General features: G+C 39.9%; 2 protein-coding genes across 2 annotated transcripts in view; one reads left to right on the top strand and one right to left on the bottom strand.

Moving 5' to 3' along the window:
- Positions 1–63: 63 nt before the first annotated feature.
- The window catches only part of LOC137262134 (carboxy-terminal kinesin 2-like), a 30,338-nt gene continuing 15,914 nt past the window's right edge, over positions 64–14,487 (bottom strand). The window contains exons 11-15 of the mRNA XM_067799912.1: positions 5,519–5,677; positions 2,948–3,086; positions 2,603–2,742; positions 2,226–2,375; positions 64–1,113 (exon numbers count right to left, since the gene is read on the bottom strand). Coding sequence (XP_067656013.1) covers positions 1,069–1,113; positions 2,226–2,375; positions 2,603–2,742; positions 2,948–3,086; positions 5,519–5,677 — 633 coding nt within the window. The 3' untranslated portion in view covers positions 64–1,068. The remainder of the gene's footprint in view (positions 1,114–2,225; positions 2,376–2,602; positions 2,743–2,947; positions 3,087–5,518; positions 5,678–14,487) is intronic.
- Positions 9,870–11,671, top strand: LOC137261161 (uncharacterized). The gene is made up of 2 exons (XM_067798864.1): positions 9,870–11,222; positions 11,666–11,671. Exons 1-2 carry the CDS (start codon positions 9,870–9,872, stop codon positions 11,669–11,671), a joined length of 1,359 nt encoding a protein of 452 aa, XP_067654965.1.

Below are 14,487 nucleotides of genomic sequence, written 5' to 3'. Positions count from 1 at the left end.
GAGCACTGACACTCCCTGATTCCTGTCATGATGCAGCAAACAAACAACAAGAAACAACACGAAGAAAAGAAGCAATGTGTAGAAAACTACATTTTGTGTTTAATATATTTAGTCTATGTACATGATAAGAAAGATACCACCCTAAAATAACCACATTACAATAATATTTGTACAGTTTGACAATGAAACGTACAATGAGACTAAAATCCACAAAAAAAATGGTTTTATATGAAAGGTTTACATTTCCTTAATGCACTTTGTGCCACATTCATACTTGGCACATGGACCTACACGTACTAAGGATATGACAATATGCAAACAGTTTGATATTTATTAGACAAATTAGCATGATTATCCCTGAAAAGTGAGTTAGAACTTGTTTCAGGTTTTTCCAGGCTATACACTCATTTTCACAGAGTTGTGCTAAGCTTATTATTATAGCATTGCTTAATCCGCAGTTTGTCAGAGCATGTAGAGACAGAAGAGAGACGATACTGGGGACAAGATGAGGGACAGTCAAATACACAACATGGAATATATTTACAGGTAAAACCAAACTAGGTTAAAACACTAAGTGGAACATTCTTGAGAGATCATTCTGATGACTTATGAGAAATAACTTACTGGGTGTTGATGATACTTTGAGCTCTAGTCTGAGTATTTTGGAATGGAAAGATTGACAATGTAGTCATTGTATTTGAATGTCTAAACAAGTCACAAGTTCGATTTGACAAAAGGGAATGTTTGTTCGTATGTGGATGAAGAAATCCTTTGAACTTCAAGAAAATTGGCTCAGTATCACAGGGATATTTCTGCCTATCCTGTTTCCTGGACACTTGTGAGCATAGTGTGTAGGTGTGCAAACTCACTCCTAAAGTAACAGTTGTGTTTGTCTATGACCTGTAGTGTTCCGACACAGAAGTATAAATATAAGAAGCAGTCCGTCAACACTTCAGACTATGTTCAGTAGAGGTAGTGATCCTTGACATCTGATGCCACACTACTGTTGGTGTCCGCATGTAGGACACCAAGGGCTGGGTACTGACACCTTCACACAGGGAGAGGTGTTCACTTGGCCTTCTTCTGGGCAGTGCCAATGTTGCACTGATTCACCTGTAGACAGAGACAGAGGTGACATAGCAAAAATAGCTGCAACTACACAGAAATAGAGAAAAGCTAGTCTGTTAGAATGAAGAACCTTTATCAAAACTAGTTGCTTCTGCAAAAACCTATTTCCCTGGAAATCACTTAGGGTTGGTTGGTTGGTTGGATGGTTGGTTCCTTGTTTAGAGCTGTAATATTCCAGCAATATAAAGCATCGACCTTCCCAACTAGGCCACATGATAACCATCCACGTTAAATTATTGTTACTTGGCATTTGATTTTACATTTTACAAACAATTCCTATGCATATAATTTAACAGTTTTGGAAAATATTTCCAAAATACTTTCATGAGACATGCATCATTATTAGATGACACAATTATAATTCAAAGAAGTGTACCTTGAATCTAAATACCTCCACTACGTACCATCATACATAGGCTGCATCATAAATAAAGAAAATGACATCCAGGAAGCAATAGTGACAATGTCTATGTATAAACTTTATGGATAACATCGTGAATGTGACATTTTGGTACAGATTCTTGTACTGTTGTCCTGCAGAAATGCCTCACACAGTAATAGAAGTTTCTATCCATAGAGTTTGTCTTTATTGTACTTCCCCACTTGTACAATGTAACTGTAGGAAGACACCTCAAAACATTTACTGAGTAACCATGACTATCATTTTTCAAGTCTATGGAAAATTCTGTCATTACCACAATCTCATATTCTCCAAATATAACATTAGGTGTTGTGAACATATTATTCCAGGAAAAATGCAATAAAATTATGGACGTCTTGGTCTGATTCAATACCTTCAATGGCATCATGTGTATTTTCTAGGTAATTTCTAACACTGGGGTCCGTCTACTCCTAGATAGGTAGAGTATTGGAATACCATCTGATATTAATGTGACTGCATGTGACAAGACATTGTCCTTGTCAACCAGGGCCTAGATTTTCAAAGCTCTCTTAGCGCTAAGATAGTCAGTAGTGCCATACCATATCATTAACTTACGACTATTTTAGTGCTAAGAGAGCTTTGAAAATCTAGGCCCAGGCTTGGACCTGGAATAGAAAACAACAACATAAAGTGTGATCTGCACACATGTTCTCACCTTGGTGGCAAACCGGAGAGAGTTTAATGTCTCCTGGAAACATTCCTCCTTCGGTGACACATTGACAAACATCAGTGTCTTACTGTTTCCACCCAGTGAATTCTGTAGCAGGTACGTCAGCTTGCTGTTCCGGTACGGAACATGGTTGTCCTGGAAACATAACACACTCGGTCAGTTCCACGAAATACATCATACTGTTCACATATGTAGCTGTATAATGATTTTCCTTCCTTCTCTCTTGCACCAGGAGTTCTAGCTGAAGACTTATCCTAGATGCAGAAAGCTATAGTTTGCTTATTGTTCAAGTTGACTATTGCTGTCCTGCAACGTTTGCTATGAATACGTTATTGGGGTTCTTGCTGACAGGGTGCACATACCTTGTTGCCTAGCGCCATGATGACATTGCCTAGGTTACTGAGACTCTTGTTGATAGCGAGTGCCTCCTTCAGTCTTTGACCTTCTGATCCAGAGTCCTTGACCCTCTCACTGCCAGCAAGGTCCACTAGACTCAGGATACCTGGTGGATGAAGAAAGCAGATCTCTTGTGAACACTCCAGGACAAATATGTGTGACAGCAAACTGAAGAAAAGATAATTGATATACAAAAGTCCTTTGTGTGGCAAGAACCACTTGCTTGCTCCTCACTGCACAGATGTTTGGGTATCTGGGAGATGTAATCTATGATAAACACTGAAGAATAAACATGGTAACCTGCCACTCACCTGAACAGTTCTCCCCTGTCAGCTCATTGCTGCCTCTCAACTTGAGCTGGAACACTGAGTGACTCCGAGACGATCGTTCATTGCACTTGGTCTCTGCAACTGCACGGTTGTGAGTTGCCTTCTTCAGCAACTTGTGGATCTGAAAACACCCATGTTGAGAAGTTGAAGCATTTATTCCAAAAGACAACGATGGCAAGGCTCAAGCTCATCCTCTAGTGAGTGAGTTCTGTGTAATGCTTCTTTGAACAGTGTTTCAACTGGCAAGTTATCTCTCCTTGATTAGAGGGACACATATGAGTGCGTGAGTTGAGATTTACGCCGCACTCAGCAATATTCCAGCTATATGGCGGCAGTCTGTAAATAATCGAGTCTGGACCAGACAATCCAGTGATCAACGACATGAGCATCAATCTGCGCATTAGGGAACCGATAACATGTGTCAACTAAGTCAGCGAGCCTGACCACCCGATCCTGTTAGTCGCATCTTTTGCCCAGCATAGTTGCCTTTTATGGCAAGCATGGGTTGGTGAAGGCCTATTCTATCTAGGACCTTCACAGGTCTGAAACCAGTGAGTCCAGAAGAAAACAAAATCAGGTGTTTGAAATACATGATCCTAGTTTCTGACAGTACAGTGAACTGAAAGCTACTACAGTAAACTGCAGCACCTCCAAGTGATACAAGATTTACACCCCAAGCTTCTCTATGTAAACAGACATGGTATGAGAAGTTCCTTTTTGGAAGAAAGGAATGGACTGTTAGAAAACAAAACTGAAACCAACGCATAGTTTTGTGTGATTACTTTCATCCAGTCTGGTAACAAACTGATTGGTCTTTCGTAGAATTCCTGCGGGCACAAAGGTCATATCAGATGACCCCCCAATCAAAAAGGAAGATGCTTGGGATCCCCAACTATACTTGATCAGAAAACTGGACTGGTAATTATAACAAAAGTAAACCACAACAAAAATATGCCTGCGATGGTTCTCCATTTTCAGTAGAGATGCAGTGAAGTTCATAACCAGGTTGTATAATATCTCAACAACACCATGGCCTCCATTCAGAAATGCCTGTTCACAAACGGTTGATAAGGCTTAAGCCTTGTTATGAAAACAGAGGAATCTGCTATCCTGGGCTTAATACTCTGTTCTCTTATTATGGATTTAGACTAGAGAGCTGAATGCGTACAGTTGCACTCAGCAATATTTACAGGTATATGTCGGGGTCTTTAGACAATTCAGCATCATGAGCGTCAGTCTACGCAGCTGGAATGCAATGACAAGCATGAACCCAGTCAGCGAGCCTGACCACCCAATCACCTTAGTCATCTAGCATGGGTTTCCAAAGATCAATTCTAACTCAGATCTTCAAGGGTCAATTCTTAGTAAAAACTCATGTCTATGGCACTGAATTTAATTGGCAAAGTTATAGCATATACTGACTAACAATAAACATTTTTACAGCTTGATTATGCTTAAAATTTTACTTTCATCACAATTAACAAATACAGAAGTAAACATTAAAGTTCACATGCAACCAAAAAAATCAAACAATTAAGACACAATTATCACTTATTCATGACATATGATATACATTGCTGTTTGTTGACTGGCTGGTTCATTCGCTGATACGCTGAGGTCTCATTGTGTGTACAAAAAGGTGATCTGTTTGATAAGCGTTTTAGAAGTATGGCGAGTCACATGAAAGTAAGATTCTTTATAGATAACAACTTCTTTTATTGTACTTGATGCGACATTTCAGTATGGATTCATATACCATTGTCAAACAAAATCATTTACAGTTGTTATCCATAAAGAATGTATATAGAGATGTTGGGTTTTGTAAATACATGTTCTCTGCATTTGCGTTCGATCAAATCAAAAATCATCTCAGTAGATGGTGAACTACTGCGTGGCTGGAAACTGTCATTCATCCAGGTACAAAGCAGGACTTGAAACTGACAAGAGTTTGCACCAGTTTCCATCAGATACAGTCATCCGAGAAAAATGGATGTAGTTTGTTTGCAACACAAAGACATAAAAACATGTCATGTGTACAAGTATCACACGTGCCTAATTACATAATGTGGCAGAGACAGGACTCGGGCTTGAGTCATAAATCAATTTATTTTGTTTATGGCGTATAGCCTGATAGGAGTTAAGTTCAGATTGGAGATATGGGGGCTCGAACTTGGTCCTATTTTTTTGGACAAGCCAAATATACTAGGCTATCCCAGCGCTCTCATTAAACACAAACAGAAGTATAACATGGCGTGACGGCAAAAGCAAGTCATGTTTCTTTCCATATAACCATGAGCATGAACTTGCTCTATGCTTAACTGATTCCGTTACATGGGCATTTGCCATAGTTCTTTACTTCGCATTACTGATTTAATAATGCCAAACACGTACAGTGAAAACATTTTGATTTGACTAGTGTCCATTAAACACCACATACCGCAATACTCCTTTATATTACACAATCTGGTGCCTTAGTAGGTAGGGTAGATAAAGATGGAAAGATGCTGGTGATGAAAAAAGCCTACAAATTATACAAATGTTTGTGGGTCATACCTGAGATTCTGTTGTGACGGAGATGACGGTGAGGTTTGTGACAACGGTCTCGGAACTGCCATTCCCCGTCATCTTAATCTCATGTTTCAATTCTTCATCACTCAGGAGATCTCGGATTGTCTCATTATATATCTCCAACATGGAGGCGTCCAGCTGGTACTAGAAACAGACATAAGAGAGTAAACACACTGTAAACAAACACAAGAATAAACTTAGACAACAGAGTAAACACACTGTAAACACACACAACAGTAAACATACACACCACTGTCAACAAGATAAACACATAACAGAGTACACTGTTGAAACAAACATAACACTGTAAAAATAAACATAAACACACTGTAACACACAAGAGAGTAAACAGTGCAAACAAACACCCTGGTCAAACACTAGAAACAATCCTAAACACTAGAACAAAGCATTAATCCAAAACACTGTAAACATACAACAGAATAAATACATGTGAAACAAACACACCAGAATAATGACATTGTAAACAAACAAGACTAAACAGTTAACAAACAAGGATAAGCACACTGTAAACAAACATAAGAGTAAACACACAGAACATATTAAACAGAGTAAACACAATGTACACACACAAACACAACAGAGTGAACACATAGTTACAGTTTACACTTTGTTTCCCGGAAATAAAGGTCAGTACATTCCTTGTTACTTTGGTGAAAACTATCAGCAAGGATACTGATAAATCTTGAAACATAATCACAACTAACTGTCTTGCGATTTGAACACAAGAACCCAAGGCATGCTACTCCACCGGTGGATTGACTGACACAAAGAGAGAACTGTTAGTACAACACAAAGTCTAGCTGACTAGAGTAAAACAAACACAAGTCTAGTTGGCTAGAATACAACACACACAAAGCTAGCTGTCTGGAGTACAACACACACACAAGTCCAGTTGTCTGAAAAATCTGCTGAGAAGAAAAGAAAGTCTGGTAATATAACATTCCCGCATCCAGCATACATATAAACTGCCACAGATACCCAGTAAAGGTTGTAGCACAGATTCTCATTCATGATGATTGATATTTCGCTCTATAGAGCGAGGATCGGACGCTTTAAACACCCGAGGGGTACACGGCAGGTTGACCATGTAAACAGCAGGTACACGCCATTCACAGACGGCTCAGACATGCCCTATCGACTCACCATATGTGCTCTACTGACATCAGTGCATCTTATCCTCTCCTTCTCTCTGACCAAATATGGGGAACAGTTTGACATGTTGCCTTTCTTCACATCCATGCTGTCGACCGATCAATGTTTACACCTGTGTGACAGTTGTGACGTCACTAGCCCTAACACATTGTTTACTTTGCGACCGTTCATACAGTGTGCTTCATCTCTCCCATCAACGATACATCTGGCTGGTGATGTAGAACTGAATCCAGGGCCTCTGAGTAAAGAATTAGAGGAAATGCAAAACAATATTTTTAATCGGATCCAGGATTCAGAAGACAAGGTTTGTGGTGAAATCAACTCAGTTAAAGTGGACATAAAATCCCTCCAGTCTGATATCAGTAAACTTAAGACAGAAATTGACAACACTAAAGAAGAACAGAATGTACTCAGACTAGACATAGATTCGCTGATTGAGAGAATGGAAGACGCAGATGACTATCTGTGTGAGTTAGAGACGAGGATAGAGGATCAGGAGCAGCGAAGCAGGAGAAATAACATGGTATTGTATGGTATTCCAGAATCTTCAGGTAAAGAGACATACACTGAAAGCAAGGCTAAGGTTCTGGAAGTGCTTAATACTGCAAGGGAAGTGAAGGAACTACCACCACTAAGACCAAGAGACATAGAGAGGGCCCACAGAATAAATGCAAAGAAATCAGATTCAAATCGACCTGTTGTTGTGAAAATGCTACACTGGGAGGATAAATGGCATAGTGTTAAAATGAGGGATGTTCTGAAGGAAAAGGGTATTGGCATCGCCAATGATCTCACGGTTGCACAAAGACAAGAGCTTGCTAGAAAAAGAAGTTTACATCCAGATAGGAGATTTTATTACAAAGGCAACAAACTTGTTGAGGAGCCGAGAGAGACAGCACAAAGTGAGGCCCCAATACTCAGGGTAAACGAGAGCGACACACCCCCTCAAACTACCAGCGATAATCTACAAGCCAAACCACGTCAGCAACGTCAAACAGACAAGAATAGGACTGCATCACGCCGTCCTAACAGAACACAAAATAGATAGGGGTTAGGCCAGGCTGAGAACACTCGCAAAAATCCTTTAGAACACTACAATGATCACAATAAAGATAGCGAAAAAAAAAACACAAATGTGTCAGATAAAGACATCCATTTTATATTTTGGAACATTTCAGGAATTTTCCATAAACTTTCTGAATCCGACTTTATAAATTACTTACAGAGTTTTGATGTAATAGGTTTAACTGAGACTTGGGTAGATGATCTGTATATACAAGATGTATTTTCAAACTACGTTTTGATAAGCAAACATGCTGAACGAATTGCTAAATGCGGTAGATTATCTGGTGGAATATTTGTCTTGATAAAAAAAGAGTTTGAGAAGTTTTTACTGTGGTCGAAAATCACTGAAAATTCCATATTTATTATGTTTGACAAAAAGATGTTTGGTCTGGATGAGAATATTCTATATGCCTGTGTTTATGTACACCCAGAATCATCTACCTGGTACAACAGACCTGTGTTATCATGTAAAAATGGTATTAGTATTTTCCAAGATAGTCTACTGCAAATACTTAGTGACATCCCCGAAGATGTTTTGATCTTATGCGGTGGAGATTTTAACGCACGGACAGGTACAGATGCAGATTTTGTCGAAGACGATATACTTGAACAAGTTGAAAATCAAAACTTTGCATTCCTAGACTTTATATGTGATAATTTCAACCAAGTGCGTTACTCTGCCGATAAGATAATAAACAACTTTGGAAAATGTTTTCTGGATCTCTGTGCAGTAATTAACATACACATAATGAACGGGCGATGTGGGTCTGACACTAAAGTTGGAGATTTCACTTTCATTGGCAATAACGGCGCAAGCGTCGTCGATTATATTATATCATCTGCACCGTTGTTTGAATATGTATCTGATTTTGAGATAACGTCCCGACCCGAGTCAACGCATCTTCCGCTCACTATGAAGTTACGTACGCTTCATGTGAAATCGTCGCGTACGAAATCTGGTTGTAAGAATACTTATAGATTTGTTTGGGATCATAACAAGCTTGACTCCTTCAGAGAGAACATTCTCTCGGACCCTGTGCAAGATATTTTAGATAAATCTGTGGACAGTGCATTCACATGTATAGACACTAGCGTTAATCTTATAGTAGATGCCCTTTGCCTGGCAGCGTCAGATATGAAAAGAAAGTGTAGAAGTACGAGAAATGATCTGAACGAATGGTATGACGATGAATGCAGAAAACTCAAATCTGAACGCTGTAAATCTTTGAATAGGTTCAGGAAAGATAAAGATAAATGCTCATTGATACAGTATAACCTGTTAAGAAATAAATATAATGCCCTCTGCAAATATAAACGTACTTCATTTTATAACAATAAGCAAAAAATAATAGAAGAAAATATAAATGACTCAAAACGATTTTGGCAGGAACTTAAATCCCTAAATAAGAAAAAGGATTCTTATAATGATATCCAAACCCAGGAATGGTTCCACCACTTTAGAGACTTATTTGCATGTCAAAATACGGGTAGCGAGGAAGACACAAAAAGTAATGAAGGTGGGCCAGAAGACTCTAACCCAACCAGTGACGTTTCAAAAGATATACTTGACTCTCCTATATCGAGACAAGAGATTCTAGAAAGTATCAATAACCTTAAAGTTAACAAATCCCCGGGAATAGATGATGTAATTCCAGAATTCTTTAAACACTCTGCTGATCTTCTTCTACCGTATTTAGAATTGATTTTTAATCTGATATTAGAAAAAGGGACCTTTCCTACAGCCTGGTCGGTTGGGATAATAGTGCCTATACATAAGCAAGGAAATTTAAATAAAGTAGATAACTACAGAGGAATCACATTGCTGAGCATATTCAGTAAAGTGTTCACATCGATTGTTAACCAAAGACTAATTTTTTGGGGTGAATCAATGGACAAAATAAATGAAGCCCAGGCAGGATTTAGAAAGGGTTACACAACAACCGATAACATGTTTATACTACAGAGTGTGATCCAGAGATATTTGAATACACAGAGTGGTAAGCTATATGCAATGTTTGTTGATTTTTCTAAGGCATTTGATTCTGTCCAAAGACATAAACTTTGGTCATTATTTAACATAAATGGACTTAGCCCCAAAATGAGTAAGTTATTAAGTGATATATATCAAAATGTGAAAGCCTGTGTTAGAAACAACACCGAGGTGTCTGCAACATTCGATGTAAACATTGGAGTTAGGCAAGGCTGCGTACTCAGCCCTTTCCTGTTCTCTTTTTTCATAAACGAGCTAGCGGTACAGATTGAGCGAAATTGCTCACATGGTATCCAGTTGCATCCCGATATGTTCTATCTTTTCCTCTTATTATTTGCAGATGACATTGTTCTCATTTCTAGCACTATAAACGGCCTACAGAAGCAGATAAACGAATTAGAAACCTATTGCCAAAATTATTGTCTAAGTGTAAACATGAATAAAACAAAAATAATTGCATTCAAGAAAGGAGGTAAACTATCGAAAAAGGAAATATGGTATTATAAGGGTAATGTCGTAGAAAGAACTACATCATACAAATACCTTGGAGTATATTTTACAAACATTCTGTCATGGTCGACACACACAAAATACGCATCTGTGCAAGCACGTAAGGCTCTAATCGGTATATTAAGAAACCTGAGAGTATTAGGAGATATAAATCTAGCATCCTTTTTTAGAATATTTGACACCAAAATCAGTCCGATTTTACTTTATGGTGCCGAAATTTGGGGCTTGAAATACTTTGATTGTATAGAAAAAGTTCACCTATTTGCTTGTAAAACATTTCTCGGAGTAAAGATGAGCACACCAGACGTTATGGTATATGGAGAATGTGGCAGGTTTCCCCTCCACATATTCCAGCAAACTAGAGTGATCAAATATTGGATAAAGTTATTAAACATGTCACCACACCGTTTACCCAAAAAATGTTATGAAATGATGTTATTGTTGCATGAAAACGGTAAGCAGAACTGGGTATCAGAAGTAAAAAACCTACTCTTCTCAACTGGATTCCATAACCTATGGTATGATCAAAAAGTGTTCGCCCCATCACTGTTTTTAAATACATTCACACAAAGATTAAAAGACATATATCAACAAAAGTGGTTGGGAATTGTTTCATTATCAACAAAGTGTAAGTATTACTCAACACTAAAAACCCACATTTATACTGAAGGTTATCTATCATGTGTAAATGTTAAGAAATTCAGAACAGCATTATCACGTTTTCGTTGCTCATCCCATGATTTATTGATTGAAAAGGGGAGATTTATGAATATAAAAAGAGAAGATAGACTATGTAAATGTTGCACTAACAATGCAATAGAAGACGAATATCATTTCCTTCTTGTCTGTCCAGCATTTGATACACTACGCAGAAAATATATGAAAGAATACTATTTTGTACATCCATCGATTGCCAAATTCTCTTCACTGTTGACGTGTTCAAATGAAAAGGTAATCCAAAATATTGCAATTTTTATTCACAAAGCTATGCTATCCAGACAATTCTTCTATAAATGATATGTATATGGAGTGCGCCCTACAAATGATATAAAGATATGTGTGATATCGAGAAGTGAGTGATTTAGCATGATACTATATTACATTTGCTAAAATGTCATGTATATGATTTGATATGCCATTATATATGATGTACAAGCTGATCTCTGACATATGATATATAGGATATGACGTGAGACGATGATATGATGTATTATGATATGGTATGATACTATTTCCGATGTGAGAACATATATGATACGACATGACATGACATGGTACCATCTGATATCATATGATCTAATATGACGTGATACAGCATTATATGGTATGATATGACTCCATGATATTATACTACTTTATATCATGAGTAGTATGATGTGTGTTTTATACTATAGGCCTGAGGCCTTTCAGTATTGAAATAAATAAACTATTGTAAGTCCAGTTGTCTGGAGTACAACACACATAGGTCTAGTTGTCTAGAATACAAAACACAGAGGGCTAGCTGTCTGGAGTGCAACCAGTGTATGAAACTCTAAAAAAAACAAAACAAACACACACACACAAAAAAAAGCTCAAAAAAAACAAAACAAAAAAAAACAAAAAAAAACCAAAAAAAAAAAAAAACCAGGAAGCCCACAGGGCTGATAACTGAAAAATGTTACTGGCCCTCTTACCATGTAAAGAGCCCTGTATTAAAAATATGAAACTGAGAAAAGGTCTTAAAATAGTGTATATAATTAATGAATTACCTATGGTGAGGTCAATGTAAACATGTGCAAAAGCAAATTAAAAAAAAAATATTTTAGATATTTAAATACTTACCTTACCATAGGTCTTGTGCATATTACCTCTAGCTTCGCTAAACGAGATCAGACAGTCGTTGATTCGCCATCCCCTCGATGACTCCCTCATGTAATCTACGAATGTAGTCACGGAAGTGACGTGATCTCTCCACTCGCGCGAGAGTGCAGAATCCAAAATTCACTTTTACCGTCAACCGGAAGGTCCGAAGAGTCCAAAGTGGGGAGGAGCATCCAGCGTTGGGAGGGAGTCATCGCCCTATGGTAAGGTAAGTATTTAAATATCTAAAATATTTAGATTTTAATAAATTTTTAACTTACCTTACCATAGGTCTTATGCATATGGCTTCGACAGATGGATGGTGGTGTGGACTGTGGCGGACCATCCCTCAGCAAACAGTGCACATGCATTAGGAGAACTCTGAAATCAATGCCAACGGTCTCAGGATAATACCTGGAACAGGACAAAGAGAACCCGATAGAACTCCAAAGAAAAACCGACGCACCCTGGGGGTGAGGTTAATCTTAAGACCAATGGTAAGTAACAGTGGACCAAATGACTGTAACCCCTCCACGTCTTCAACTGCCAAGTCCCTCAAGTAGTGGGAAGCGAAGACAGTTGATGACTTCCAGAAACAGCCCTCCATGATCTGTGTTACCGTGCAGTTTCGATGGAGGGCCATTGTAGACGCCAAAGCCCTGATCTCGTGCGGGTTACTTGCTACCGGATGAGGCAGGTGCTTGTCATCATAGGCCGCCAGGATTGTCGATCTGAGCCAGAGGGCAATAGTATTCCTGTTTACTTCGCCCTTGCAGGGCGAGGCAAAGGGAATGAATAACCTTTTGCGGGATCGTCTCCTAGAGGCTGACCTTTTAATATAGCATCTCAGAGCCCTGACTGGACATAACAGCTCCTCCTCCAAGTCATGACGACCCAAGACCGTAGACAAAGGAAGAATGGAAAATAGTCTGTTGGGCTGTCCGGGAAGCTGGTTCTTAGCCACAAAATCCCAAAGCAAACCCAAATGAACACGTCCGTGCCTTGACTGTTCAAAGCGGATCTGAGTAACGTCAAGAGCATGGATCTCGCTGACTCTAGCAGCTGTTGCCAAAGATAGTAAGAAAGCCGTCTTCTTGGAGAGATGTTCGAAAGAGGCTTCCTCTAACGGCTCATACGGCGGACCTCTGAGATGTTGAAGGACGACATTAAGATCCCAAGCTGGAGGACGGAACTTGGCCTTCTGGTCTTCCAGCTTGAAAGCTTTGAGAAGCGCAATAAGTTCCGGCACCTTGGAGATCTGTGCATCTGACTTGATAGCAAGGACAGAATTCAGTGCTGACAAATAGGTGCCTAAGGTGCTGCCTCTGAGATGTCTAGAGTTCCGTAGAAAAAGAAGGAACTGTGCCACAAACTGAGGGGATGCTGCCATGGGATCTTGAGACCTTTGTGCGCAAAAATTCCCGAACGAGCGCCATTTGTCGTCATATAAAGATCGGGTAGAAACTCTATGTGCGCGAGCTATAACGCTTGCTACACGCGTAGAGTAGCCCTTAGCCTTTAACGCCCTCTGCAAATGACCCATGCGTGAAGATGAAAACGTAGTGGATCCGCATGTAGTTGTCGACTGTGTGGATGTCGAAGAAGATGCAACCACTCTGGAAGTTTGTATGGGTCTCCGCTGGCGAGCCGTCGAAGGTCGGGAAACCAAGACCTGGCCGGCCACCAGGGCGCAACTAAAAGCAGTCGGAGGTTCTGCGTCAGTCTGATTTTGGCGACTACGTCTGTAAGAAGGACTGGAGGAGGGAACGCGTATGCGTCCAGACCTTCCCATGACAGAGACATCGCGTCGACAGCCCATGCCTGCGGATCTGGCACGGGAGACACATACGTTGGTAACTGGTGATTGAAGCTGGTGTCAAAGAGATCTACCAGTGGTCTCCCGAGTTGACAGCAGATCTGGCGAAATGGAGCATCCACTCCGTCGGGGACGGTTTGCCGGTGGCGCGACAGGGCGTCTGCCAGAATGTTTTTGCAACCGGGAATGTGACGAGTCGCGATCACGATGCCGTTGCTGTCTACCAGGTCCGCTAAGAGGAACATCTGATCTAGAAGTTGTTTGGATCTGGTTGTACCCTGATTGCGAATCACCCACACGACCGTGGAATTGTCGGACGCCACCAGAAGCCTGGAGTCTGTTAGAAACGGTAACCAATGGCGGACCGCTAGGATGACTGCCTGCATCTCCAGGTTGTTGATATGCCACTCCCTTTCGGCGTCCGACCACAGCCCTGAGGTTGTCTGGCCGTTTAAGTGAGCACCCCATCCCATGAGGGATGCGTCTACAAACAACTCGTGGTCGTGTTTGAAGCTTGTCAAACAAACACCGGCGCAGACGTTCCACTCTACCGTCCACCAC

Source organism: Haliotis asinina, chromosome 14 (assembly GCF_037392515.1).
Source record: "Haliotis asinina isolate JCU_RB_2024 chromosome 14, JCU_Hal_asi_v2, whole genome shotgun sequence".
Taxonomy (NCBI): domain Eukaryota; kingdom Metazoa; phylum Mollusca; class Gastropoda; order Lepetellida; family Haliotidae; genus Haliotis; species Haliotis asinina.
The sequence above is the reverse complement of the archived record's forward strand: the minus strand, read 5'-3'. Positions and strand labels throughout refer to the sequence as shown.

Bases quoted from the DNA above. Each gene is read 5' to 3' on its own strand.
- LOC137261161 (XM_067798864.1), top strand. From the start codon at position 9,870: ATGAGTAAGTTATTAAGTGATATATATCAAAATGTGAAAGCCTGTGTT.